Source organism: Ranitomeya variabilis, chromosome 1, assembly GCF_051348905.1.
Source record: "Ranitomeya variabilis isolate aRanVar5 chromosome 1, aRanVar5.hap1, whole genome shotgun sequence".
NCBI classification, from domain to species: domain Eukaryota; kingdom Metazoa; phylum Chordata; class Amphibia; order Anura; family Dendrobatidae; genus Ranitomeya; species Ranitomeya variabilis.
Window position 1 is genome coordinate 793,097,904 of NC_135232.1, and position 26,632 is coordinate 793,124,535.

The window sequence follows — 26,632 nt, forward strand, 5'->3', positions numbered from 1 at the left end:
TAGAGGGTGCTATCCAGGTCATGTTTGATCGGTACGTAAAATTATGATAAGAAACATGGCAGTATATACAGCCTGGAACCTCCAGGGGCGAAGATATCCCATAAGTTGAGGCTTTCAAGAAATTCTAAAAGATCAAGGGAAGGTATGTGTTAGGTGTCGAGTTTCTGCCGCTGCACAGGGGGAATCTCGAACCATGTCCGCCGCTGTCTCCCATTCTTCTCCAGCCGCAGTGGAACCTGCTCAGCGGAGACATTGGGCCCAAGCGCCTGGCTCGGACAGATACTGCACGTTTTGTTAGGCTACGTTCACATTTGCGTTGTGCGCCGCAGCGTCGGCGCCGCAACGCACAACGCAAATAAAAACGCAGCAAAACGCATGCACAACGCTGCGTTTTGCGCCGCATGCGTCGTTTTTTTCATTGAATTTGGACGCAGCAAAAATGCAACTTGCTGCGTCCTCTGCGCACCGACGCGGGCGCTGCAGCGACGCATGCGGCGCAAAACGCAAGTGCGCCGCATGTCCATGCGCCCCCATGTTAAATATAGGGGCGCATGACGCATGCGGCGCCGCTGCGGCGCCCGACGCTGCGGCGAGGACCGCAAATGTGAACGTAGCCTTACTGCTGCCCTTCCAGGTTCAGCCATTATAACCAATACTGTTCGGCAGCGAGCAGGAGCCCCTGGGACTAAGTCCTGCTTTTCCTCTTCTGAGCATGTCCAAGGGAAGACCTCTCATTGGAGGTCGGGGATCAGACGCTCAGGTCCTGTAGCAGCTCCTATTGGTCCACTAGGGAGGTCCTAGAGAGCTTCAACTATAAAAGTTTTGCATGGCCATGCGCTAGTATAATTTGTGTTTGGCTGTTGCCAGTGGATACTCTACCACTCAGTATACAGGTATATATGTGGTGTGAGTCTGTTTAGCTTTGGGGCTGTACACTCAGGCAGGCAGCTAGAATCAGTGGGGGCAATTAGCCTTGGCTTAGCATCTGGTTCCTTCATGTGTGCGGTTAGCAAAGAAGAGTTCCAGAGCAAGCACAACCCTAGTTAGGGTATTAGTTTCTGTGTACAGTGCAACTCTGAAGCAACAGAGGTCGCTTACATTTCACACGGAGTGAAGTTTAACCCACGCGTGAGCTAAGTGTCCATCCGCCATTACTTTTCAGCAGGTATCTCTGCACGGTGGACCCCGGGCTGCAAACGCACCTCGTATCAATCTCTCTATTACTATAACAGTATGTGGGTGTAACCTTGAGCCAATTTAACCCCTTCATGATTTTTTCCAATTCTGGCCAGTGTCCCTTTATGAGGTAATAACTCAGGAACACTTCAATGGATCCTAGCTATTCTAAGACTGTTTTTTCGTGTCATTCGGCTTCATGTTAGTAGTAAATTTAGGTCGATAATTTTTGTGTTGGTGAAAAAATCAGAAATTTGGCAAAAATTTCACAATTTTCAAATTTTGAACTTTTATTCTGTTAAACCAGAGTTATGTGACACAAAATAGTTAATAAATAACATTACCCACATGTCTACTTTACATCAGCACAATTTTGGAAACAAAATTTCTTTTTTTTGCTAGGAAGTTATAAGGGTTAAAATTTGACCAGCGATCTCTCATTTTTACAACAAAATTTACAAAACCGTTTTTTTATGGACCACCTCACATTTCAAGTTAGCTTAAGGGGTCTATATGGCTGAAAATACCCAAAAGTGACACCGTTCTAAAAACTGCACCCCTCAAGGTGCTCAAAACCACACTCAAGAAGTTTATTAACTCTTCAGGTGCTTCACAGCAGCAGAAGCAACATGGAAGGAAAAAATGAACATTTCACTTTTTAGTCACAAAAATGATCTTTTAGCAACAATTTTTTTATTTTCCCAAGGGTAAAAGGAGAAACTGGACCCAAAAGTTATTGTACAATTTTTCCTGAGTACGCTGATACCCCATATGTGGGGCCGGGGGAGGGGGGGGGGGGGGGGGAGAACCACTGTTTGGGCGCACGACAGGGCTCGGAAGGGGAGGAGCGCCATTTGACTTTTTGAATGAAAAATTGGTTCCAATCTTTAGTGGACACCATGTTGCGTTTGGAGAGCCCCTGTGTGCCTGAACATTGGAGCTCCCCCACAAGTGACCCCATTTCGGAAACTAGACGACCCCAAGAAACTTATCTAGATGCATAGTGAACACTTTGAACCCCCAAGTGCTTCAAAAATTGATCCGTAAAAATGAAAAAGTACTTTTTTTTTTTTCCACAAAAAATATCTTTTAGCCTCAATTTTTTCATTTTTACATGGGCAACAGGATAAAAAGGATCCTAAAATTTGTTGGGCAATTTCTCCTGAGTACACAGATACCTCATATGTGGTCAGAAACCACTGTTTGGGCGCACGACCAGGCTCGGAAGGAAAGGAGCGCCATTTGACTTTTTGAATGAAAAATTAGCTCCAATCGCTAGCGGACACCATGTCGCGTTTGGAGAGCCCCTGTGTACCTAAACATTGGAGCTCCCCCACAAATGACCCTATTTTGGAAACTAGACCTTCCAAGGAACTAATCTTGATGTGCGAAGAGCACTTTGAACCCCCAAGTGCTTCACAGAAGTTTATAACGCAGAGCCGTGAAAATAAAAAATCATTTTTCTTTCCTCAAAAATTATTTTTTAGCCAGCAATTTTTTATTTTCACAAGAGTAACAGGAGAAATTGGACCTCAAAAGTTGTTGTCCAGTTTGTCCTGATTACGCTGTTACCCCATATGTGGGGGTAGACCACTTGTTTGGGCACACGTCAGGGCTCGGAAGGAAGTAATGACGTTTTGGAATGCAGACTTTGATGAAATGGTCTGCGGGCGTCATATTACGTTTGCAGAGGACCTGTTGTGCTTAAACAGTAGAAACCCCCCACAAGTGACCCCATTTTGGAAACTAGACCCCCCAAGGAACTTATCTAGATGCGTGATGAGCACTTTGAACCCCCAAGTGCTTCACAGAAGTTTATAACGCAGAGCCGTGAAAATAAAAAATCTTTTTTTTTTCCCCACAAAAATACGTTTTTAGCCACCATTTTTTTATTTTCCTAAGGGTAACAGGAGAAATTAGACCCCAAAGTTGTTGTCCAGTTTGTCCTGAGTACGCTGATACCCCATATGTGGGGGGAACCACTGTTTGGGTGCACGTCGGGGCTTGGAAGGGAGGGAGCACCATTTGACTTTTTGAACGCAAGATTGGCTGGAATCAATGGTGGCGCCATGTCGCGTTTGGAGACCCCTGATGTGCCTAAACAGTGGAAACCCCTCAATTCTAACTCCAACCCTAACCCCAACACACCTCTAACCCTAATCCCAACCCTAACCCTAACCACAAGCCTAACCCTAACCCCAACACACCCCTAACCTTAACCCTATTTCCAACCCTAACCCTAATTCCAACCCTAACTCTAAGGCTATGTGCCCACGTTGCGGATTCGCACAGTTTTTGAAAAATCTGCAGGTAAAACGCACGATTTTTGTGCAGATTTAACCTGCGGATTCCTATTGAGGAACAGGTGTAAAACGCTGCGGAATCCGCACAAAGAATTGAGATGCTGCATAAAATACAACGCAGCATTTCCGCGCGGTATTTTCCGCACCATGGGCACAGTGGATTTGGTTTCCCATAGGTTTACATGGTACTGTAAACGTGATGGAAAACTGCTACGAATCCGTAGCGGCCAATCCACTGCAGATCTGCAGCCATATCCGCACCGTGTGCACATAGCCTAATAACCCTAATTCTAACCCTGACCCTAATTGCAACCCTAACCCTACCCCTAATTGCAACCCTACCCCTAGCTCTAACCCCAATTCTAACGCTAACCCTAGCTCTAACCCCAATTCTAACGCTAACCCTAGCTCTAACCCCAATTCTAACGCTAACCCTAGCTCTAACCCCAATTCGAACGCTAACCCTAGCTCTAACCCCAATTCGAACCCCAATTCTAACCCTAACCCTAGCTCTAACCCTAACCCTAGCTCTAACCCCAATTCTAACCCCAATTCTAACCCTAGCTCTAACCCCAATTCTAACCCTAACTCTAACCCCAATTCTAACGCTAACCCTAGCTCTAACCCCAATTCTAACCCCAATTCTAACCCTAACCCTAGCTCTAACCCTAACCCTAGCTCTAACCCCAATTCTAACCCCAACTCTAACCCCAATTCTAACGCTAACCCTAGCTCTAACCCCAATTCTAACGCTAACCCTAGCTCTAACCCCAATTCGAACGCTAACCCTAGCTCTAACCCCAATTCGAACGCTAACCCTAGCTCTAACCCCAATTCGAACGCTAACCCTAGCTCTAACCCCAATTCTAACCCCAATTCTAACCCTAACTCTAACCCTAGCTCTAACCCTAATTCTAACCCCAATTCTAACCCTAGCTCTAACCCCAATTCTAACCCTAACTCTAACCCCAATTCTAACGCTAACCCTAGCTCTAACCCCAATTCTAACGCTAACCCTAGCTCTAACCCCAATTCTAACCCCAATTCTAACCCTAACCCTAGCTCTAACCCCAATTCTAACCCTAGCTCTAACCCCAATTCTAACCCTAACCCTAGCTCTAACCCCAATTCTAACCCTAGCTCTAACCCCAATTCTAACCCTAACCCTAGCTCTAACCCCAATTCTAACGCTAATCCTAGCTCTAACCCCAATTCTAACCCTAACCCTAGCTCTAACCCCAATTCTAACCCTAACCCTAGCTCTAACCCTAACCCTAGCTCTAACCCTAACCCTAGTTCTAACCCTAACCCTAGTTCTAACCCTAACCCTAGTTCTAACCCTAACCCTAGTTCTAACCCTAACCCTAGTTCTAACCCTAACGCTAGTGGAAAAATAAAAGTAAATGTATTTTCTTTATTTTATTAGGTTCCCTACCTATGGGGGTGATAAAGAGGGGGTGTTTATTTTTACATTTTGATCGCTGGGATGGGTTCTATCACAGCGATCAAAATGTACCTGGAACGAATCTGCTGGCCGATTCGGCGGGTGCACTACGCATGAGCCCGCCATTTTGGAAGATGGCGGCGCCCTTGCAGAAGAAGGATGGACACCCCTGAAGCCATACACTACCTGTAATGGGTGTCCAATCAGCCTGCATACGATTGGTGGTGCCAACTAGTAGTTCTTTTGCTACTGTGGAGCTGGCAGTGACTGTACGGGGGTATATGCATATATTACATGAGTTGGAATAAGAGATGTATACACCATACACTCACTGCGAGTTCCTCAATAAGTGACCTCGTAGTGGAAGCCGCCGCAGCTTCATCCATCACTCAATTGCGTAAATGTCGTGACGAGTGGAGGTAGCAGTGAAATCTGGGTGATCTCTCCGGTGTAATCTGTGACAAAGTGGTAATAGTAGGGGAATCTGCGTTCTCTCCCCCTGCGGCGTATTTTTGACAAACTTTAAAGTTTATGCATACCTTTACACTGAATTTATTAAATACTTAATGCAGCTAATTCTCCATCCAGATTTTTCAGGGAGGAAAATTGTTGCATTCTATAGTTACAGTTAGTCCTCGGGTTACAACGGTCTCGAGTTACATCGTTTCGTGGTTACGACGCTTTATACGACGCCTCATTCCAACTTACACGGTTTTGCGTCGTAAGTCGAACTACGTGCAGCGGCGGAAGAATAGAGTCCAGTACTGTACACTGTACCCGGTTACACGAGGAAAACGAGTCTCCTGCACGCCATAACACCCTAATTATGTAGGGTACTGTGTTAGGATAGGTGTTTGGATAGGCTAAGTGTTTGCAGTACTGTACTGTTATTATGGTACAGTACTGTATGAACGTATGGTCCGACTTAAATCGAAATTCGGTTTACGTCGCCGCATAAGAACGGATCAACGTTGTAAGTTGAGGACTACCTGTATTAGCTTTGTGCATGAGATTTTAAGGAATCTCACAGAAAAAAAAAAATAGATCAATGCTGTGAATTTGATCTCTACAGCATGCCAATTTATCCTGCAGGTGTCAGAGTGTACTTCACCCCTTGAAATGTAAAAAGTGAAATGTGCACTGGGGATCATTTTGTAACAATGAATGCAGAGAAATCCCATTACAATTTTCACTGTGGCAGTTATGCTGTGGCTTTTCAGCAGCAATACTGTGTTTTTTCCCAGTCAGATTAACTTACCTGGAGCTAATGTATTGCAGAAAGTAATTGGTCTGTGCTGGAGCATCTGCACTTTGTGGCCCAGAGTTTTCCACATCAAGGGATTCTTTACTCACTATTCCAAGCTGGAATATTAAGAACATGCATTAAAAAAACAAAATCAAACTTTATGAAATCAAGTAAAACAGCAATCTAAGGCAATGTTCAGTATTTGCTCAGCATTTAATAGCAATATATGTAAGCCAAACCCAGAAATGGAACAGAGAGGAAAATTAAGATTTTGGGTTCCTACCATAAAATCTCTCTATCGCTTCATTTGGGGAAACCATGGGTGTATGCTGCTGCCACTAGGAGGCTAACACCATGCAAAAAAAGTTAACTCCTCCCCAGCAGTACATACCCACCAACTGGCACGAAGCTAAACAGTTAGTGAGAAAGCAGTAGGACAAGAAACAGGTATACAACAATCATAACGTAACCAGAGACAATAGTAAAGGACAGGTTCTGTGTCCCCCAATGAAGGCTCCGAAAAATATTTTACACTGGGTACCCAAAATCTTAATTTCTCTTCAATTAGGGGAAACAGGAAACCATTAGATGTCTAAAAGCAGTCCCAAGGGAGGGTAAGAGAAGTTCCCTCAAGTCAGAGCTTGAGCCACTGCAGCTTGCAAGACCTTTCTACCAAGATTTGCATCCGATGAGGCATAGGTGTGAACCTTGTAGAACTTGGCAAAGGTATGGATGGAAGACCATGTAGCAGCCTTGTGAGGCCAACGCCTGGTGGTGGACGACCCAGGAGGCCCCCACTGGACGAGTGGCGGGTGCGGTGACCGAGTGAACGCATTCTGTCCCGTAATCGGTAAACGTCTGGAATGGCAAAACGAACCCAGCAGGCAATGGTAGCCTTAGAAGCAGCCAAGCTTTTACGAGGACTCTCTGAAATTATGAGCATGGATGCGGTCCTGGAAAAGAATAGACTGAGGACAGAAGAGAGTTGCAAGTTCTGAAACTCTTCTAATAGAAGTGATGGCAACCAGGAAGGTGATCTTCCAAGAAAGGAATGAAAGAGAAATTTCTAGTAGAGGTTCGAATGGTGACTCGTGAAGGGTATAGAGTACTAGATTAAGGTCCCAAGGTTCCACCGGAGGCCAGTAAAGAGAAACAGAGTGTTCGACTCCCTGCAGAAAGGGCTTGATCTGCAAGCGAAATGTTATTCTTTTGAATAAGGATGGAAAGGGCAAACACCTGTCCTTTGAGAAAACTGAGGGACAGACCAGATTCCAAACCTGATTGTAGGAAGGCCAAAATCGAGGGCAGATGAAAAACTATTGGGATGTCAGATTAGTTGTGCACCAGTGGAAGAAGGCTTTCCACACACGGTGGTAAATGAGAGAAAAAGGCGGATTCCTAGCTATGAGCATTGTCTGCACAACCTATTTGGAGAAACTGGCGGATTTCAGAACTACGGCCTCAGCCATGCCGTGAAATTGAGCATTCTGGTGGAAGAGAGGACCCTGTGAGAAAAGGTCTGGAAGATTAGGGAGTTTCCACAGAGTGTCGGTGAGAAGATTGACTAGTTTTGTGTACCAGGGTTTTCTAGGCCAGTCTGGTGCGATGAGAATGATGGGCACTCTCTATCTTGATCTTCTTGACTACCCTGGGGATCAGTGGCAAGGGAGGAAAGAGGTAAAGGAGGGTGAACTGGGACTAACGAATTACCAGGGCGTCGGTGCTGATTGCTAGTGGGATGAGTGACCTGGAGACGAAGTGAGGAACTTTGTGAATAAGTCTGGACGCCATGAGGTTGACACCAGGAGTCCCCCATCGGAGACAGATCTCGTGGAAGACTAACTGGTTGAGGGACCATTCTCCAGCGGAAAGACCCTCCTGGATGAGAAAATCGGCGGCTCAGTTCTCCACTCCTGGAATGTTTTACCACCGAGATTATTGGTACATTGTGTTCGACACATAACAGAATCCGTGTCAGCTCTGCCAACACTGCTCGACTTTGGGTTCCTCCTCAGTGGTTTATGTATACCACAGCCATGGCACTGTCGGTTTGGACCCGAATCAAATGCTTCAGGAGTGCCAGTGCAGTAGAGCAAAAAAGATGGCCCTGAGTCCCAGAATGTTCATGGGAAGTCCACTGACCCTGAACTGTTATGTTCTGAAAAACTGCTCCGCAACCAAGAAGGCTGGCATCTGTCGTAACGATCTTCCAACGAGGTGGTAAGAAGGATCTCCCGCAATGGACTATGGGAGATTGGACCCCCCCAATCGAGGGACTTCTTTATTTGGGGAGTGAGCGTGATTAGTAGATCCAAAGAGTGAGTCAACCTGCCGCATCTTGAAAGTAGAAAAAGATGTGGGGGACGCGTATGGAGTTGGGTAAAGCGAATGGGACCGCTTTCATTGACGCAACCATCCTGCCTAGGACGCTCATACAGAAATGGAGTGAGGGGCTGTGTCTCTGAGGGAGTGAATCCCGTGTGATAGAACCAAGCGCTTTAGTTTGGGCAGAAAGACTTGAGTGCGCGGTGTTGAAACACATTCCCAGAAAAACAATACATTGGACCCGGATCAGGGACTACTTCGGGATGTTGATAATTCAGCCCAGACGGGAAAGGGTGTCCAGAGTGATCTGTAGACTCTCACGACATGCCAAGGAGGACACCGCCTTGATGAGGTCGTCCAAACAAGGGGTGACAAGGTTGCCCCTGCTTCGAAACATGGCCATAACCTTCGCGACGACTATGGGTGCTGTGGTTAGGCTGAACGGTAGTGCAGTGAACTGAAAGTGGAACTGCTGTACCGCGAACAAAAGGAATCTCTGATGAGGATAAAAATAGGCATGCTGAATGTCGACGGAACATAGGAATTTCACGGGTTCCATAGAGGCCATTCCTGGTTGAAGGGACTCCATTCTGAAATGGAGAGGTTGAACATATTAATTCAACAGTTTGAAAATCAGAATGGGACGAACGGGGCCATACTTTGAATAGAAACCAGAAATATGATCTGGTGAAGGAACGGGAACGATGACCCCTGTCTCGGCGAGCAGACTGATAGATTTGAACAACTCGGGAATGAGGGAAGGATACACAAAATCAAAAGAGAGCGAGAGAAGAAAATTCTATCTTGTAACCGTGGGAGATGATGTTTGTAACCCAGGCATTGTCGATCACAGAAAGCCATTTGACCTGGAAATGAAGGAGCGGAGCAAAAAGGGGGCCTGTGATGGATGCATTGCTGGGCAATCGTTCTAATACCGAAACCAAGGTCTGGGATACCTTGGTACGGTGGGCAGTTACAGAATGGGAGAGAGATGCAGCCCACTCGATGGGGGGGGCGCACCCTCGTTACAAGCAGAGGAGGGGCCCTGGGACATCATATTAGATGGGTTGTAGTCTGGGCAGAGGGACGAGGTCTGACCAGAGAAACTTCTTGCTACAGGTGGAGCAAGCGAAAAGGAGAACAGGAGGAGGCTGGGAGAGAGGCTCCCTGCGTCTAGGCATAGAGAGAGAGAAGAGAGAAAGAGATAATGTGTCAATGTGAGGGATGCAGGAAAGACAACTGCCCTACCAGTGGCAGAGCTTACTCTGACCCTGGATCCTAATTCAAACAACGCTGGGTCGGCGAAGTATGGACACTTGAGTAGTGACACTTGACCCAGCAGCTGAAGATGGCGCAGAGTAGAGTTGGCGGAGCCGCTAAGAGTGCAAAGGTTTTCCGCTCGCTGGAGGCGGCAAGTCTGAGAAAAAGCACACAGGAGACCGAGGGCTGGGAGGCAGAAGCGTTCTGATTGGTTAGAAGTGGTGGATGTGGCTGGGCGATGAGCTGGTGTGCGCGATTGGCCGGTCAGCAGGGGCATGGCCCGGTGTCTAGAGAAGGCGGGTGGGGGTGGTATACATAGCCATTTAGCCCTCTATGAAAGGGGGTTAGCTAGTAAACTGGGAAGTGGACTATGAGAGATTCCCATGACTAGGAATTGGAGATAATCTATTTAAAAAAGCACCCACACTGTCTGGATGGAGATACTTGTCAAGTCCGCCTGTCCCCACTGTGAATGACTTGAACACTCTTGATGTGATAGGGGGGTAATGACGGATGGACCATGTAGACAACAGTAGTGACGCAATCCCACACTGTGCTCTTGTTCTCTAAGGGGAAGAATACAGTGAACATTTACACTCTGTTGTCCCAATTACATGCTGAACCTGCAAAATGGAAATCGTTAATAAAAACAACAAACGTATGGTAGAAAAGTGGCTGAGTGCAGCCCAGTGTTCACCTCCTACTGACCCCAAACAAACGGATTATCTTCGTGCCAGTTGATGGGTATATACTGTTGGTGAGGAGTGCATAGTGTCAGCCTTCTAGTGGCAAGCAGGCAACACTCATGGTTTCCTGTGTCCCCCAATGTAGCGATAGAGAAAGATAATAAAAACACATGCTCCACTTTTTTCACCTGTTTACAAATTTACACTACCATGCAAAAGTTTAGGGTCACTTAAAAATGTCCTTATTTTGGAAAGAAAAGCACAGTTTTTTTCCAATGAAACTAACATTAAATGATTCAAAAATACATTCTATACATAGTTAATGTGGTAAATGACTATTCTAGCTGCAAACGTCTGGTTTGTAATGCAATATCTTCATAGGCGTATAGTGGTCCATTTCAAACAACCATCACTCAAGTGTTCTTATGTTACTTTGTGTTTGCTAACTGTGTAAGAAGGCTAATGGATGGTTAGAATACCCTTGAAAACCCTTGTGCAAGTATGTTAGCACAGCTGAAAACAGTTTGGCTGATTAGAGAACCTATAAACCTAACCTTCCTTTGAGCAAGTTGAGAATCTGGAGCATTACACATGTTGGTTCCATTAAAGTCTCAGAATGGCCAGAAGATAAGAACTTTTCATGTGAAACTCGACAGTCTGAACAACAAGACAAGTACATTAGAGTCTGTAGTTTGAGAAATGGATGCCTCACAGGTCCTCAACTAGCAGCTTCATTAAATAGTACACGCAAAACGCCAGTGTCAACGTCTAAAGAGGTGACTCCGGGATGCTGGCCTTCAGGGCAGAGTGACAAAGAAAAAGCCGTATCGGAGACTGGCTAATGAAAGGAAAAGATTAATATGGGCAAAAAACACAGACATTGGACAGAGGAAAATTGGAAAAAAGTGTTATGGACAGACGAATCCAAGTTTGAGGTGTTTGGATCACACAGAAGAATATTTGTGAGACGCAGAACAACTGAAAAAATGCTGGAAGAGTGCCTGACGCCATCTGTCAAGCATGGTGGAGGTAATGTGATGGTTCTGGGTTGCTTTGGTGCTAGTAAAGTGGGAGATTTGTACAAGGTAAAAGGGATTTTGAATAAGGAAGGCTATCACTCCATTTTGCAACGCCATGCCATACCCGGTGGAGAGCGCTTGTTTAGAGCAAATTTCATCCTACAACAGGACAATGACCCAAAGCACACCTCCAAATTAAGCAAGAACTATTTAGGGAATAAGCAGGCAGCTGGTATTCTATCTGTAATGGAGTGGCAAGCGCATGTCACCAGATCTCAACCCCATTGAGCTGTTGTGGGAGCAGCTTGACCACATGATATGCAAAAAGTGCCCATCAAGCCAAACCAACTTGTGGGAGGGTATACTGGAAGCATGGGGTGAAATTTCTCCAGATTACCTCAGCAAATTAACTGCTAGAATGCCAAAGGTCTGCAATGCTGTTATTGCTGCAGAGGGAGCATTCTTTGACGAAAGCAAAGTTTGAAGGAGAAAATTATTATTTCAAATAATCTTTTTTTTCTAACCTTGTCAATGTGAGGACTAGATTTTAAATTCATTTGGCAACTCATTTGATTAATAAAAGTATGAATTTTCATGGAAAACACAAAATTGTCTGGGTGACCCCAAAATTTTGAACGGTAGTGTATATAAAATACCGACCAAATACTGAACATGTAAAGGGTAGCCTAACAGGGGAGAAACAACAACAACGGGAAAGAGAATATGGTGGGGGTGGGTATCATCAGAAAAAAAAAAAAAAAACATTTACCTTTACTCGGTCACGAAGATTCTGACCAAACACAAAGGTTTGTTGAGAATTCTGATCAACCCTGTCTGAGCTCTCATTAGCACCAATATTACTAGTCACTGATTCTGATTGAGCATCACCAGCCTTAAAAGGATGGAAAAGAAAAAAAAAAAATTTTTTTTTATAAAAAATATTATATATATATATATATATATATATATATATATATATATATATATATATATATATATATATATATATATATATATATATATATATATATATATATATATATTACACATACATACATACACAGACACACACATCTTTCTTCTCAGCTAGCCCCTTAGCGAATATTTGAACTGGATGCACATACTTGCTATATAGAGAGGCCTCCCTATAAGCAGCCTTTTTATACAGTTATTACACAAGGATAACTATTGTGACAGTTACTTCTTACATACTACTGTCTGTGCTTCATAGGAGACCGGTAATTATACAATGTACTGCAATACTACAACAACAATCACAGGTTCAAGTCCCCTAAAAAGACTAAAATATGACCGTGAAAACTAGAGTGTAGGTGATCGCCGGAGATCTCCGGCGGTCATCTATAAGCTCTGCTATGTCATCCAGGCATCCAGATGTAGCAGATCTGGACTCGTAGTGGGACACTCGTTATTAAGGACTATGTCGGAACAGGAATTATTTGTGTTTATTATTTTTCTTTATTTTCAGGAGATCGAGGGGGTCGCAAGGATTACCAGTATAATAAATATGGGAAAAATGTGCAGTGTTTTATTTCATTAAAATATTTTATTCTGCATGTGTGTGTTTAACCCTTTACAAATATTAGGATTAGTAATGGACAAGGTGATGATGCTGGAACTTTTGTTTGGTGCCGTTCCAATGAGATTTATAAAGATGACTGCCTGAAGAGAACATGCAAATTTCCACAGTCATTGATGATATGGGGCTGAATGTCAGGTAAAGCCACTGGGGAGATGGTTGTCATTACACCTTCAGTAAATGCACAAGTTTATGTTGATATTTTGGACACTTTTCTTATCCCATCAATTGAAAGAATGTTTGGGGATGATTAAATCATTTTTCAAGATGATAATGCATCCTGCCATAGAGCAAAAACTGTGAAAACATTCCTTGAAAAATTGACAGATAAGGTCAATGTCATGGCCTGCAAATAGTCCGGATCTCAATCCAATTGAAAATCTTTGGTGGAAGTTGAAGAAAATGGTCCATGACAAGGCTCCAACCTGCAAAGCTGATCTGGCAACAGCAATCAGAGAAAGTTGGAGCCAGATTGATGAAGAGTACTGTTCGACACTCATTAAGCCCATGCCTCAGAGACTGCAAGCTGTTATAGAAGCCAGAGGTGGTGCAACAAAATGCTAGTGATGTTTTGGAGTGTTTTTTTGTTTGTTTTTCATGATTCTGTAATTGTTTCCCTCATAATTGAGTGACTCCATAATTTTTTCCCTATGCTTGGTTAAAAAGTAACCATTACTGACTACCACATTTTTTGTTCTTGATTTCTTTTAGTGTTTCTTAAAGCCAGAAAGTTGCCATTTGAAATTACTTTAGTTTTGCGCCATGTCTGTGATCTGTTTTTTTTCTACAAAATTAAACAACTGAATGAACATGTGATTACATAATTTTTGCCAGTGGTTGTATGTGAACCGCTGATGTCTACATGAGGCCTAAGGCTGCATACTATGTCCAAAGTAGGAGAAGACTACACAACTTATGTCTAGTGCAAGCCTCCAGCGTTGGGGGAACAGCTGGAAAACCTGTACTAGATTGGGGATTATAGAAGCAAGAAGCTTTTTTGTTTCCAAACATTGAGGCTGTGGCCACATGTGTTGCACTACTATTCACAGCTCTAATTTTGCTGTAAATAAAATAGGCAAGCTGTATATAAATTGCATTTAGCTTGCATTGAAGTCTATGGCAAGTGTGTTGCATGCAATCTGCGACCAAAAGCAAAAAATCCAACATATTAGACAGGTGCGACCCTGTGTTGCAGAATGTCGCAGGTCAAACATGACACCATATTTTATATTCAAGATTGCAATGTGTCACTGCGATTTCAGTGTTGCGTGACATAGTTAGCCATATAGGACTAACCTAACTGAACAAGTCCTTAAGGGTATGTTTCCACGGTACGTAAACGCTGCTTGTTTGACGCTGCAGCGTCAAACAAGCAGCGTCCAGATGTTCCAGCATAGTGGAGGGGATTTTATGAAATCCCGTCTCCACTATGCGTGGAAACCCGCATGCGGCGGCCCTGCGACTCCGGACATGCTGCGCGTCTTTTCAGAACGCAGCATGTCCGTACACCTTGCGGGGACGAAGCGTCCCCGCAAGGCATATCACAGAGCCCTATGGCGAGGGGTGCGATGATCCCGGATGTGTACTGTACACATCCGGCACCATCGCGTCCCAGAAAGGGGGCGGGGCTTAGCGCCGAGCGGCTTCGCCGCTGCGGCGAACCCGCCGGCAAGCCGTACCGTGGAGCCATACCCTTAGAGTGACTTTAAAGAAAGTAAAAAAAAAAAAAACTACCTTATCAAAGCCATGTGTTGGGGCAGCTGGACTAGTAGAAATGTTGTTCATAGATGAACCACATGCTTCAGAGGCCAGGCTGATGCCATTAGTTCCACTGCTGATAACTGGGAAAGAACATAAATAAACAATGTTCAATAATAAAGCAGTGACTAAACATGTTTGGCAATATTTACAAAATCCTTGTTACTTACTTGGTGTGGAAAAAGACTTGGGCTGTGGTGCCTGTAACACTGCTGGACGTAGCACACTGCGTTGCTGTTCCTTGGGTTTCTGGCTAGGCAGCCCTGAAATGCCAAAACATGATTTATGTTGAAAATCATTCAGATTAATATATATTAGGAGCAAAATACAAACCACTATGGTTAAAATCGTCAAACGGAAAAAAAATGTAGTCTAGAAAATCCATCAATTCACACACAAAGATAACTTTCAAAAGGTCTAGCTCACAAATCTACATGCACAGGAGTGTGTTCAGGAGACCAATATGTAAGAGCTTGTCTACCATTAAAGTATATGAACCATATGTACTCGTGTACAAACAGAGTTTTTCAGCACATTTTTTACCATCAGTGATTTTTCACATATGGACAAGTTGCAAAGCTTTTCCTATCCATTACAATGTTAATCAAGGACAGCATGTGGACTGAACACTGATGATATATCCATGTGCTGTCCATAATTTTCACAGGCTTTTAGACTTATACACGAGTCATCGACCCAGAAAGATGTCGGGGGACGGGGAGCGGCTGAGCAGTGGGTCACAGAGGCAGGAGCCGGCAGCTGTAACTGTGTCCGCTGCTAAAGAGAAATTAAGATTAATTGGGCTGGCAATGAATATTCATTTATCTTCTAGCACGCACAGTTGTTACAGCCGCAGGCTTCCAGCACACATCCTACTTACCTTCCCTGCGCGCCCTTGCTGCATCACGTTCTGGTGGCAGCAGCTCTTCCGGCCGAGTGATCACATGTCCCCCCCCCCCGCTCATTAAGGTAATGAATATTAACCTCTCTCCACTCCCATAGGCGTGGAGTGAATATTCATTACCTTAATGAGCGGGGGGACACATGATCGCTCGGCCGGAAGAGCTGCTGGCACGGAACGGTAAGTAGGATGATTTTTTTTTTTTTTTTATAGGAGCCATGCATACAAGGACAAGGATGGGGAGCCATGCATACAAGGACAGGGATGGGGAGTCATGCATACAAGGGTGAGGATGAGGGGACAATGCGTACCAGGCTTATCCTCGAGTCAATAACTTTTCCAGTTTTTTGTAGCAAAATAGTATATACGGTATATATAGATATATTTCTTTAATTTATTTTGACATGTGCTGTAATGAAATCTGTCAGCACAGGCCACTAAAGTGACTGCACTTTCCAAATGTCAATAGAAATGTTGAGGACTGTGACTGGCTGCAGCAGTCAGATGACTGGGCAGAACGGTGGCTCAGTGGTTAGCCTTGCAGCGCTGGAGTCCTGGGTTCAAGCCCCACCAAGGACAACATCTGCAAGGAGTTTGTATGTTCTCCCCGTGTTTGCGTGGGTTTCCTCCGGGTTCTCCGGTTTCCTCCCACACTCCAAAGACATACTGATAGGGAATTTAGATTGTGAGCCCCATTGGGGACAGTGATGATAATGTGTGCAACCTGTAAAGCGATGCGGAATATGTTAGCGCTATATAAAAATAAAGATTATTATTATAATTAACTGCCTCACTTAACGCTACACTACGAGAAGGGGCCTACATTGGATCTATGTGGTGATTGGGGGGGGGGGGTAACGGTGGGCAAGTATGCTTCCATTTGTTATCTTATTAAGGCCATGCCTAAAAAAATAATAAAAAAAAAATATGTACCGGTATATTATTTATACATACCTACAATGCCTTGAAAAAGTATTCATATCCCATGAACTTTACAATTTTTTTTATGTTACACCCTCAAACAAATATTTTACTGAGATTCTATGTGATATACTAACACAAAGTAACATGTATTTGTATAGTGTAAATGAAATGATACATGGTTTTATTATTTTAAAAATATTTTTCTGAAAATTGTGACATGCATTTGTATCAGCCCCCGTAGTCAGATTCCCCTACATAAAATCCAAAGTGACCAATTGCAACCAGAAGTCACAGAATTAGTAAATTGAGTCCACCAATGTGTAATTTATTCTCCGTATAACTCCAGCTGTTCTGTGAAAGCCTCAGAGGATTGTTTGAGAACATTAGGAATAAAATTGTGAATTAAGATAAAGCAAGGTTAGGGTATTTAAAAAAAAAAAAAAAAAAAAATAGCCCAAGCTCTGAGTTATCTCACGATTATGGCAGAACTGCAAACCTAGCAAGACATGGCTGTCCACCTAAACTGTCATCCCAAGAAAGGAGAGAACTAACCATATGATCAGGTTAAGAGGCTCATGGTCACTCTGGAGAAGCTGTCCACATAACTATTCATCGTATACTGCACAAATCTGTCCTTTATGGAGCATTGGCAAAAAGAAAAAGTCAAAAGATGTCAGTTTGTAAAAAGCCATGTAGGGGGCAAAGCTAGAATGTTGAAGAAAGTGCTCTGGTTAGGTGAGGCCAAAGTAGAAATGGGCTAAGGGGTGGTGACAGCATCACAGTGTGGGGATGCTTCAGGAGGGACAGAGATGATGGGTAGATGGAGCTAAATACAGCACAATCCAGGAGGAAAATGACCCTAAACATAGTGCCAGAGCTACAACGTATGGTTTAGGTCACAGCAAATTCATGTGTTCGAATGACCCAGTCACAGTCCAGACCTACCGTATTTTTCTGACCATAAGACGCACTTTTTTCCTCCAAATTTGGGAGGAAAGTGTGGGTGCGTCTTATGGTCAGAATGTAGCATATGGGGAGGGGGCAGCGGCTAGTGGGATCGCACTGGGATCCCACTTGCAGGACGCAGAAAAATGTCCCAGCTGCCCGGAATCCAGCACTGGGGAAACCACCTGGTCGCCATGATTAAACTGCAGTGAATATTCATTAGCCGCTTCCCTGCCCACCTTTCAGCTGAGCAGTGAGCAGCAAATTAATAGTCCTTCACTGAAACACACATGGTTTCCCCAGCGCTGGATTCCTGCAGCAGCTGGGGAGATCTGTGTCCAGTGGAGGAGGAGGCAGCAGCAGGGGCCAGAGGAGACAAGATCGATGCATACCTGACAGGCTGTGCTGGATGCTGCGGAATAAGGACCTGTGTGATGTCATGAACAGGATGGGCTGGAGCATCACATGGCAGCACAGAGACCTCCCTCTTCTGATGTCATCACAGGTCCTTCAGACTCCCCACTAGAATCTGCAAGCTTCCATTACCTGTGCTGTGGAAAGGCAACAAGAGGGAGGGCTTTGTGGTGTCATGGGATGCTCCAACTTTTCACCTCACCACAGTGGCTGGCTGGCTGACACAATTAAAAGGTTAGTCTTTACAACACACAATAAAGCACTCTGCCACTCCTGTGGTGAACTATAACTCCCAGCATGCCATAGGATCTGCAGGACATGCTGGGAGTTATAGTTCTCCCAATGGGATCTAAAAGCAGCACTCCAGTGTTATTTTTTAGTTCTGGAGTGGTGCTTTAAATATTAGTCCTGTGCCCCCATTCTTATACTCACCCTCTAGCGTCTTCATATAGTACTTTACAGACACCACACTGGTCCCACAGCAACATCTTCTACCCGCAGCTTTCAATATAACAACATACTATTATATATAATAACACCTCATATAATAGTATGTTATTACATTTTACCACTTTTTTTTTTTTGCTTCAAATATTTTTTTCCCTATTTTCCACCTCTAAAACCTGGGTGCGTCTTATAGTCCGGTGCGTCTTATAGTCCGAAAAATCCGGGTAAATCCCATTGAGAATCTGTCGCAAGACATGAAAACTGATGCTCACAGAAGCTCTCCATCCAATCTCAATGAGCTAGTTTAGAAAGACGAATGGGAAAACATTTCAGCCTCTAGATGAGGAAAGATGGTAGAGACAAACCCCAAAGTAACTGCAGTAGTAATTGCAATAAAAGGTGGTCCTACAAAGTATTGATTTAGGGAAGCTGAATACAACTGAATGTCACAATTTTCAAATTTATAATTTAATCCCTTCCCGACCCATGACGCCACGTAGGCGTCATGAAAACCTGTGCCAATCCGACCCATGACGCCTATGTGGCGTCATGGAATGATCGCGTCCCTGCAGATCGGGTGAAAGGGTTAACTCCAATTTCACCCAATCTGCAGGGACAGGGGGAGTGGTACCTCAGCCCAGGGGGGGTGGCTTTACCCCCCCCCCCCCCGTGGCTACGATCGCTCTGATTGGCTGTTGAAAGTGAAACAGCCAATCAGAGCGATTTGTAATATTTCACTATGAAAACTGGTGAAATATTACAATCCAGCCATGGCCGATGCTGTAATATCATCGGCCATGGCTGGAAAACCTAATCTGCCGACCCCCCCCCCCCCCCCGATCACGTCCACAGTCCTCGGTTCTGTCTCGTGCTCCCCTCCGTCCTCCTGTCCGCTCCTCCGTCCTCCTGCCCGCTCCCCCGTCCTCCTGCCCGCTCCCCCGTCCTCCTGCCCGCTCCCCCCGTGCTCCGATCCCACCCCCCCTCATACTTACCGAGCCTCCCGGTGTCCGTCCGTCTTCTTCAGGGGCGCCGCCATCTTCCAAAATGGCGGGCGCATGCGCAGTGCGCCCGCCGAATCTGCCGGCCGGCAGATTCGTTCCAGCTACGTTTTGATCACTGTGATAAAACCTATCACAGTGGTCAAAATAAAAAAAATAGTAAATGAACCCCCCCTTTATCACCCCATAGGTAGGGACAATAATAAAATAAAGAAAATATTTTTTTTCCACTAGGGTTAGAACTAGGGTTAGGGGTAGGGTTAGAACTAGGGTTAGCGTTAGAATTAGGATATGTGCACACGGTGCAGATTTGGCTGCAGATCCGCAGCGGGATGGCCGCTGCGGATTCGTAGCAGTGTTCCATCAGGTTTACAGTACCATGTAAACCTATGGAAAACCAAATCCGCTGTGCCCATGGTGCGGAAAATACAGCGCGGAAACGCTGCATTGTATTTTCCGCAGCATGTCAATTCTTTGTGCGGATTCCGCAGCGTTTTACACCTGCTCCATAATAGGAATCCGCAGGTGAAATCCACACAAAAAACACTGGAAATCCGCGGTAAATCCGCAGGTAAAACGCAGTGCCTTTTACCTGCGGATTTTTCAAAAATGGTGCGGAAAAATCTCACACGAATCCGTAACGTGGGCATATAGCCTTAGGGTTGGAATTAGAGTTAGGGTTGGAATTAGAGTTAGGGTTGGAATTAGGGCTAGGGTTGGAAATAGGGTTAAGAATAGGCTGGTGGTTAGGGTTATGGTTAGGGGTGTGTTGGGGTTAAAGTTGTGGTTAGGGTTGGGGTTAGAGTTAGGGTTGGGATTAGAATTAGGGATTGGATTAGGGTTAGGGTTGTGGTTAGGGGTGTGTTGGGATTAGGGTTGTGATTGGGTCATGGTTAGAGTTGGGATTAGGGTTAGGGGTGTGTTCGGGTTAGTGTTGGAGTTAGAATTGAGGGGTTTCCACTGTTTAGGCACATCAGGGCTCTCCAAACGCAACATGGCGCCACCATTGATTCCAGCCAATCTTGCGTTCAAAAAGTCAAATGGTGCTCCCTCCCTTCCGAGCCCCGACGAGCGCCCAAACAGTGGTTTACCCCCACATATGGGGTACCAGCATACTCAGGACAAACTGGGCAACAATTATTGGGGTCCAATTTCTCCTGTTACCCTTGCGAAAATACAAAATTGCTTGCTAAAACATAATATTAGAGGAATGAAAAATTATTTTTTATTTTCACGGCTCTGCGTTGTAAACTTCTATGAAGCACTTGGGGGTTCTAAGTGCTCACTACACATCTAGATAAGTTCCTTGGGGGGTCTAGTTTCCAAAATGGGGTCACTTGTGGGGGGTTTCCACTGTTTAGGCACATCAGGGGCTCTGCAAACGTAACATGATGCCCGCAGACCATTCCATCAAAGTCTGCATTCCAAAACGTGACTACTTCACTTCCGAGCCCCAGAATGTGCCCAGTGGTTTACCCCCACATATGGGGTATCAGCGTACTCAGGAGAAACTGGACAACAAATCTTGGGATCAAATTTCTCCTGTTACCCTTGGGAAAATTAAAAAAATTCTGGGCTAAAAAAATATTTTTGAGGAAAGAAAATATTTATTATTTTCACGGCTCTGCGATATAAACTTCTGTGAAGCACTTGGGGGTTTAAAGTGCTCACTATGCATCTAGATAAGTTCCTTGGGGGGTCTAGTTTCCAAAATGGGGTCACTTGTGGGGAGTTTCTACTGTTTAGGCACATCAGGGGCTCTGCAAACACAACGTGACGCCCGCAGAGCATTCCATCAAAGTCTGCATTTCAAAACGTCACTACTTCCCTTCCGAACCCCGACGTGTGCCCAAACAGTGGTTTACCCCCACATGTGGGGTATCAGCGTACTCAGGAGAAACTGGACAACAACTTCTGGGGTCCAATTTCTCCAGTTACCCTTGGGAAAATAAAAAATTGTGGGCTAAAAAATCATTTTTGAGAAAAGAAAAATTATTTTTTATTTTCATGGCTCTGCGTTATAAACTTCTGTGAAGCACTTGGGGGTTCAAGGTGCTCACCACACATCTAGATAAGTTCCTTAAGGGGTCTAGTTTCCAAAATGGGGTCACTTGTGGGGGAGCTCCAATGTTTAGGCACACAGGGCCTCTCCAAACGCGACATGGTGTCCGCTAATGATTGGAGCTAATTTTCCATTCAAAAAGCGTGCCTTCCCTTCCGAGCCCTGACGTGCTCCCAAACAGTGTTTTACCCCCACATATGGGGTATCATCGTACTCAGGACAAACTGGACAACAACATTTGGGGTCCAATTTCTCCTGTTACCCTTGGGGGAAAAAAAATTCCGGGCTAAAAATCATTTTTGAGGAAAGAAAAATTATTTTTTATTTTCACGGCTCTGCGTTATAAACTTCTGTGAAGCACCTGGGGGTTTAAAGTGCTCACTATGCATCTAGATAAGTTCCTTGAGGGGTCTAGTTTCCAAAATGGGGTCACTTGTAGGGGAGCTCCAATGTTTAGGCACACACGGGCTCTCCAAACGCGACATGGTGTCTGCTAACGATTGGAGCTAATTTTTCATTCAAAAAGTCAAATGGCGCGCCTTCCCTTCCGAGCCTTGCCGTGCACCCAAACAGTGGTTTACCCCCACATATGAGGTATCGGCGTACTCAGGAGAAATTGTCCAACAAATTTTAGGATCCATGTTATCCTGTTGCTCATGTGAAAATGAAAAAATTGAGGCAAAAAGAAATTTTGTGTGAAAAAAAAAAGTACTTTTTCATTTTTACGGATCATTTTGTGAAGCACCTGAGGGTTTAAAGTGCTCACTATGCTTCTAGAAAAGTTCCTTGGGGGATCTAGTTTCCAAAATGGGGTCACTTGTGGGGGAGCTCCAATGTTTAGGCACACGGGGGCTTTCCAAACGCGACATGGTGTCCGCTAAAGATTGGAGCCAATTTTTCATTCAAAAAGTCAAATGGCGCTCCTTCCCTTCCGAGCCCTGCCGTGCACCCAAACAGTGGTTTACCCCCACATGGGAGGTATCAGCGTACTCAGGACAAATTGGACAACAACGTTCGTGGTCCAGTTTCTCCTTTTACCCTTGGGAAAGTAAAAAAATTGTTGCTAAAAGATCATTTTTGTGGCTAAAAAGTGAAATGTTCATTTTTTCCTTCCATGTTACTTCTGCTGCTGTGAAACACCTGAAGGGTTAATAAACTTCTTGAATGTGGTTTTGAGCACCTTGAGGGGTGCAGTTTTTAGAATGGTGTCACTTTTGGGTATTTTCAGCCATATAGAACCCTCAAACTGACTTCAAATGTGAGGTGGTCCCTAAAAAAAATGGTTTTGTAAATTTTGTTGTAAAAATGAGAAATCACTGGTCAAATTTTAACCCTTATAACTTCCTAGCAAAAAAAAAATTTGTTTCCAAAATTGTGCTGATGTAAAGTAGACATGTGGAAAATGTTATTTATTAACTATTTTGTGTCACATAACTCTCTGGTTTAACAGAATAAAAATTCAAAATGTGAAAATTGCGAAATTTTCAAAATTTTCACCAAATTTTCGTTTTTTTCACAAATAAACTCAGAAATTATCAACCTAAATTTACCACTAACATGAAGCCCAATATGTCACGAAAAAACAATCTCAGAATCGCTACGATACGTTGAAGCGTTCCTGAGTTATTACCTCATAAAGGGACACTGGTCAGAATTGCAAAAAATGGCCAGGTCATTAAGGTCAAAATAGGCTGGGTCATGAAGGGGTTAAAGGAAATGATACATGGTTTTCTGACTATTTTACTCTTCACAAATACTAATTACTTTGTGTTCACATACCGCATAAAATTCAAGTAAAAAAATATAGTCAGAAAAATACGGTACAGAAGAAGCACTTTTTCCCCCCCAAAATTTGGGAGGAAACCGGGGGTGACTCTTATAGTCGTAATGTACTTACAGTTAGCATGGTGGCAGCAGGAGTCGGGCGATTCTTCCGGTGGTCCGATGCTGCAGGGCGATGATCTTGATCCCATCCCAGCCTGCGGCAGGTTCGGCATGCGCAGATTGAGATCTCGGCTCCGAGATCTCAATCTGCGCATGCACCCCCTCCAGGCTTTCACAAAATGTCACCGGAGCACACACACCCCCCCCCCCCCCCCCCGCACCGCCGAGCAATGCCGAACCTGCGCACCAGTCTGGGTCATTTCACCAGACCACCAAACACCCCCTGTGACTCTGCTCCACCATCTATGCCAATCCCCCATCCCCCAGGTAAGCTGAATTAAGGACTGTAAGACAGACCCCAATTGACACATTAATTTTTTTCCTCCATTTTCCTTCTGAAAATTTGGGGTGCGTCTTATGGTAGGGTGCGTCTTATGGTACAGTAGCTTGTGGGTGTAACATGAAAAAAATATATTTATTAATTTTGGAGCCTCATAAACTATCTATATACATATATCTATTTATTTTGGAGCCCTGCAAAAGTATTCACACTCCTTGAACTTTTCCACATTTTTTTGCCATGTTGAATGAATATAAATATCTATCTATCTATATAGATCTCTATCTATATCAATATCTATCTATATATGTATATATATTAGTACACCCAGGTCGGAATCCCTCCCTTTGATGTGGGCTCCGTTGGGCCCACATCTTTCCCAGCACATCTCAGCTGTTTTGCACAGCTGATATGTGCCTCTAACAGCCGCAGGTGGAATCATGATCCACCCACGGCTGTTAACCTGTTAGATGCCGCTGTCGACAGCGGCATTTAACTCGCGCTTCCGGTAAGTCTGCCAAAAATCCTACCCATCGGTGACCTAGTCACTAGATCGCGGGTCATTGATGGGTTGGCAAGACAACCAGAGGTCTCCAGCAGACCTCTATGGTTGTCATAGCTGTATTGCAGTGTGGTCGGTGCTCATAGCCAGTGAGCATTTGTGGTACATAAATGACGATCTGATCTTCGCCTGTATGCAGCAGATCCGATCAGACAACTGCAGCTTAAAATCTCCCATGGAGACTATTGCAGCATGGAAAAAAAAAGAAAATGTTTAAAAAAAAAATTTTTTTATTTTATTTCAGTAGAAATCAAGACATATCAGTTCACATAGAATAGAATTCAAAATGTTCTCTACTGGTTAAACACATTACATCAAAGGAGATCCTTCCAAAAATGCACACACACCAACACACAGAGAGATAAAACACATTAGTACCTGCACTGGGGGCCTGTCCGTGAATAAGAGTGGGGGGTTTAAGTCTGAAGACACTGTTTTTTTCCTCTAAAAAGAAAGTTACAAGCAGTTAACACTGTAATTACTTAGAAACTAAAATCGAAATCAAGAAAAGAGAGTCAGCAAACTATCTGCAACCATAAAGTGAACATAACATTAACATGTAGATTGAGATCACTACGCCATCAGTATACATCATACAGAGCTCTGACTGTAAAACTGCAACCACAAAATTACTGAATGGTCTGAGAGAACGGAATGGATGCTGTATTCAGGATCTGTGATTGAACACATTGCTAGGTCGGTAAAACAAGTGACAAGATTGCTTACCAACCAGCAAAAATGCATACTTTCACAGAAAGCCTATTTCAGGTGTTAGGCTAGTTTCACATTTCCGTTTAAAAACGCAGCGTTTAAAACGCAAACGCAGGTGGTGAAAAAAACGCATGTAAACGCGTGCAAACGCTGCGTTTTTTAGACGCATGCGTTTTCTCATGCGGTAAAAAAACGCGGCGTTTTGACGCGTTTACATGCGTTTTTTCCTGCGTTTGCGTTTTTGAAACGCATGCTGAGAAGTGTGTGACAGCGGCCAATCAAAATCATCTAGAAAACCCACTATAAATAGAAATAGCTAGGGTTGGGGTTAGGGTTACGGTTAGGATCCCTAGGGTTAGGGTAAGGATCCCTAGGGTTAGGGTTAGGATCCCTAGGGTTAGGGTTACGGTTAGGATCCCTAGGGTTAGGGTTTGGATCCCTTTATCACCTTGATGGTGGGGGGTGGCTTATCAGTGTGTATTCTTGTTTTTTTCTATTGAAACGCATGCGTTTAAAACGCAACCAAACGCAAGTGCTTAAAAACTCATGCGTTTACATAGACAGCAATACTTTTTTTGCCGCAAAAAAAGCATGCTTTTTTTTGCGGCAAAAAAACGCCTCTAGAAATTACTACATGTTGCATTTCTGCAACAAAACGCAAGCATAGAAACGACGCATGCGTCGTCAAACGCGGCAAAACGCATACAAAAAAAAGCATGCGTTTTTAATGTTAAATATAGGGGAAAAAACGCATTTTTTTTGTGCTAAAACGCAGCGGCAAAAAACGCAAATGTGAAACCAGCCTTAGACAGGATGAGTGTATGTAATCCAGCTGCAGGGAGAAGGCTTCAAGAATTTTATAAAATTAAAGAACCCATTAAGAGAATTTGAAATATAGCTTATTACAGGACATCCTACTTCATAGCAGCACACTGGGTTCTGGCCAATGACTCCGGCAACAACCCCCCAATTATACTTTATGGAGGACTATGTTGGGTCCTTAATACTGTACAGAGGAACATGAGGGGTCCATTATTCTGTATAGAGGACTATGTGGGGCCCATAATATTGTAAGGAGGACCATGTGGGGCCCATTATTCCACATGGAAGACTATGTGGGGTCCGTAATACTGTATGGAGGACTATGTGAAGTCGATTATACTGTGTGGAGGACTATGCAGGGCCCATTATACTTTGTGGAGATCTATGTGGGGCCCATTATACTGTGTGGAGATCACTGTTGGGGCATAATACGGTGTTGAGGTCACCCTACTTTGCAGGGAAGGAAGGGGGTACAGTAGGGTCATCATACAATGAGTCAGAAGACTGTTTGGAGGGCACTTTTGTTGGCATCATACATTATTATATGTATTTCTTAAAGGTTTTTTTATCCATTGTGATTCCATATTTAAAATTATGCCATATGCTTTTCACCGCTCTTACATAACATATTATTTACACCTTTGGCCTGGGACAGCTCATAGAATCTCATGGCTTCCAGTATCACCTCTATGCTGATGACACACAGATCTACATCTCTGGACCAGATATCACCTCCCTACTAACCAGAATCCCTCAATGTCTGTCCACTATTTCATCCTTCTTCTCCGCTAGATTTCTGAAACTTAAC

General features: G+C 44.1%; 1 protein-coding gene across 5 annotated transcripts in view; it reads right to left on the reverse strand.

Annotated features, from left to right (window-relative positions):
* The window catches only part of RANBP3 (RAN binding protein 3), a 119,911-nt gene that overhangs the window by 32,613 nt on the left and 60,666 nt on the right, over window positions 1-26,632 (reverse strand). For 3 of the 5 annotated variants that reach the window (XM_077273264.1, XM_077273255.1, XM_077273290.1), the window contains exons 6-10: window positions 24,670-24,735; window positions 14,985-15,077; window positions 14,791-14,897; window positions 12,229-12,351; window positions 6,182-6,285 (exon numbers count right to left, since the gene is read on the reverse strand). In XM_077273264.1, coding sequence (XP_077129379.1) covers window positions 6,182-6,285; window positions 12,229-12,351; window positions 14,791-14,897; window positions 14,985-15,077; window positions 24,670-24,735 — 493 coding nt within the window. The remainder of the gene's footprint in view (window positions 1-6,181; window positions 6,286-12,228; window positions 12,352-14,790; window positions 14,898-14,984; window positions 15,078-24,669; window positions 24,736-26,632) is intronic. The other 2 variants (XM_077273283.1, XM_077273274.1) reach the window with 1 other exon arrangement.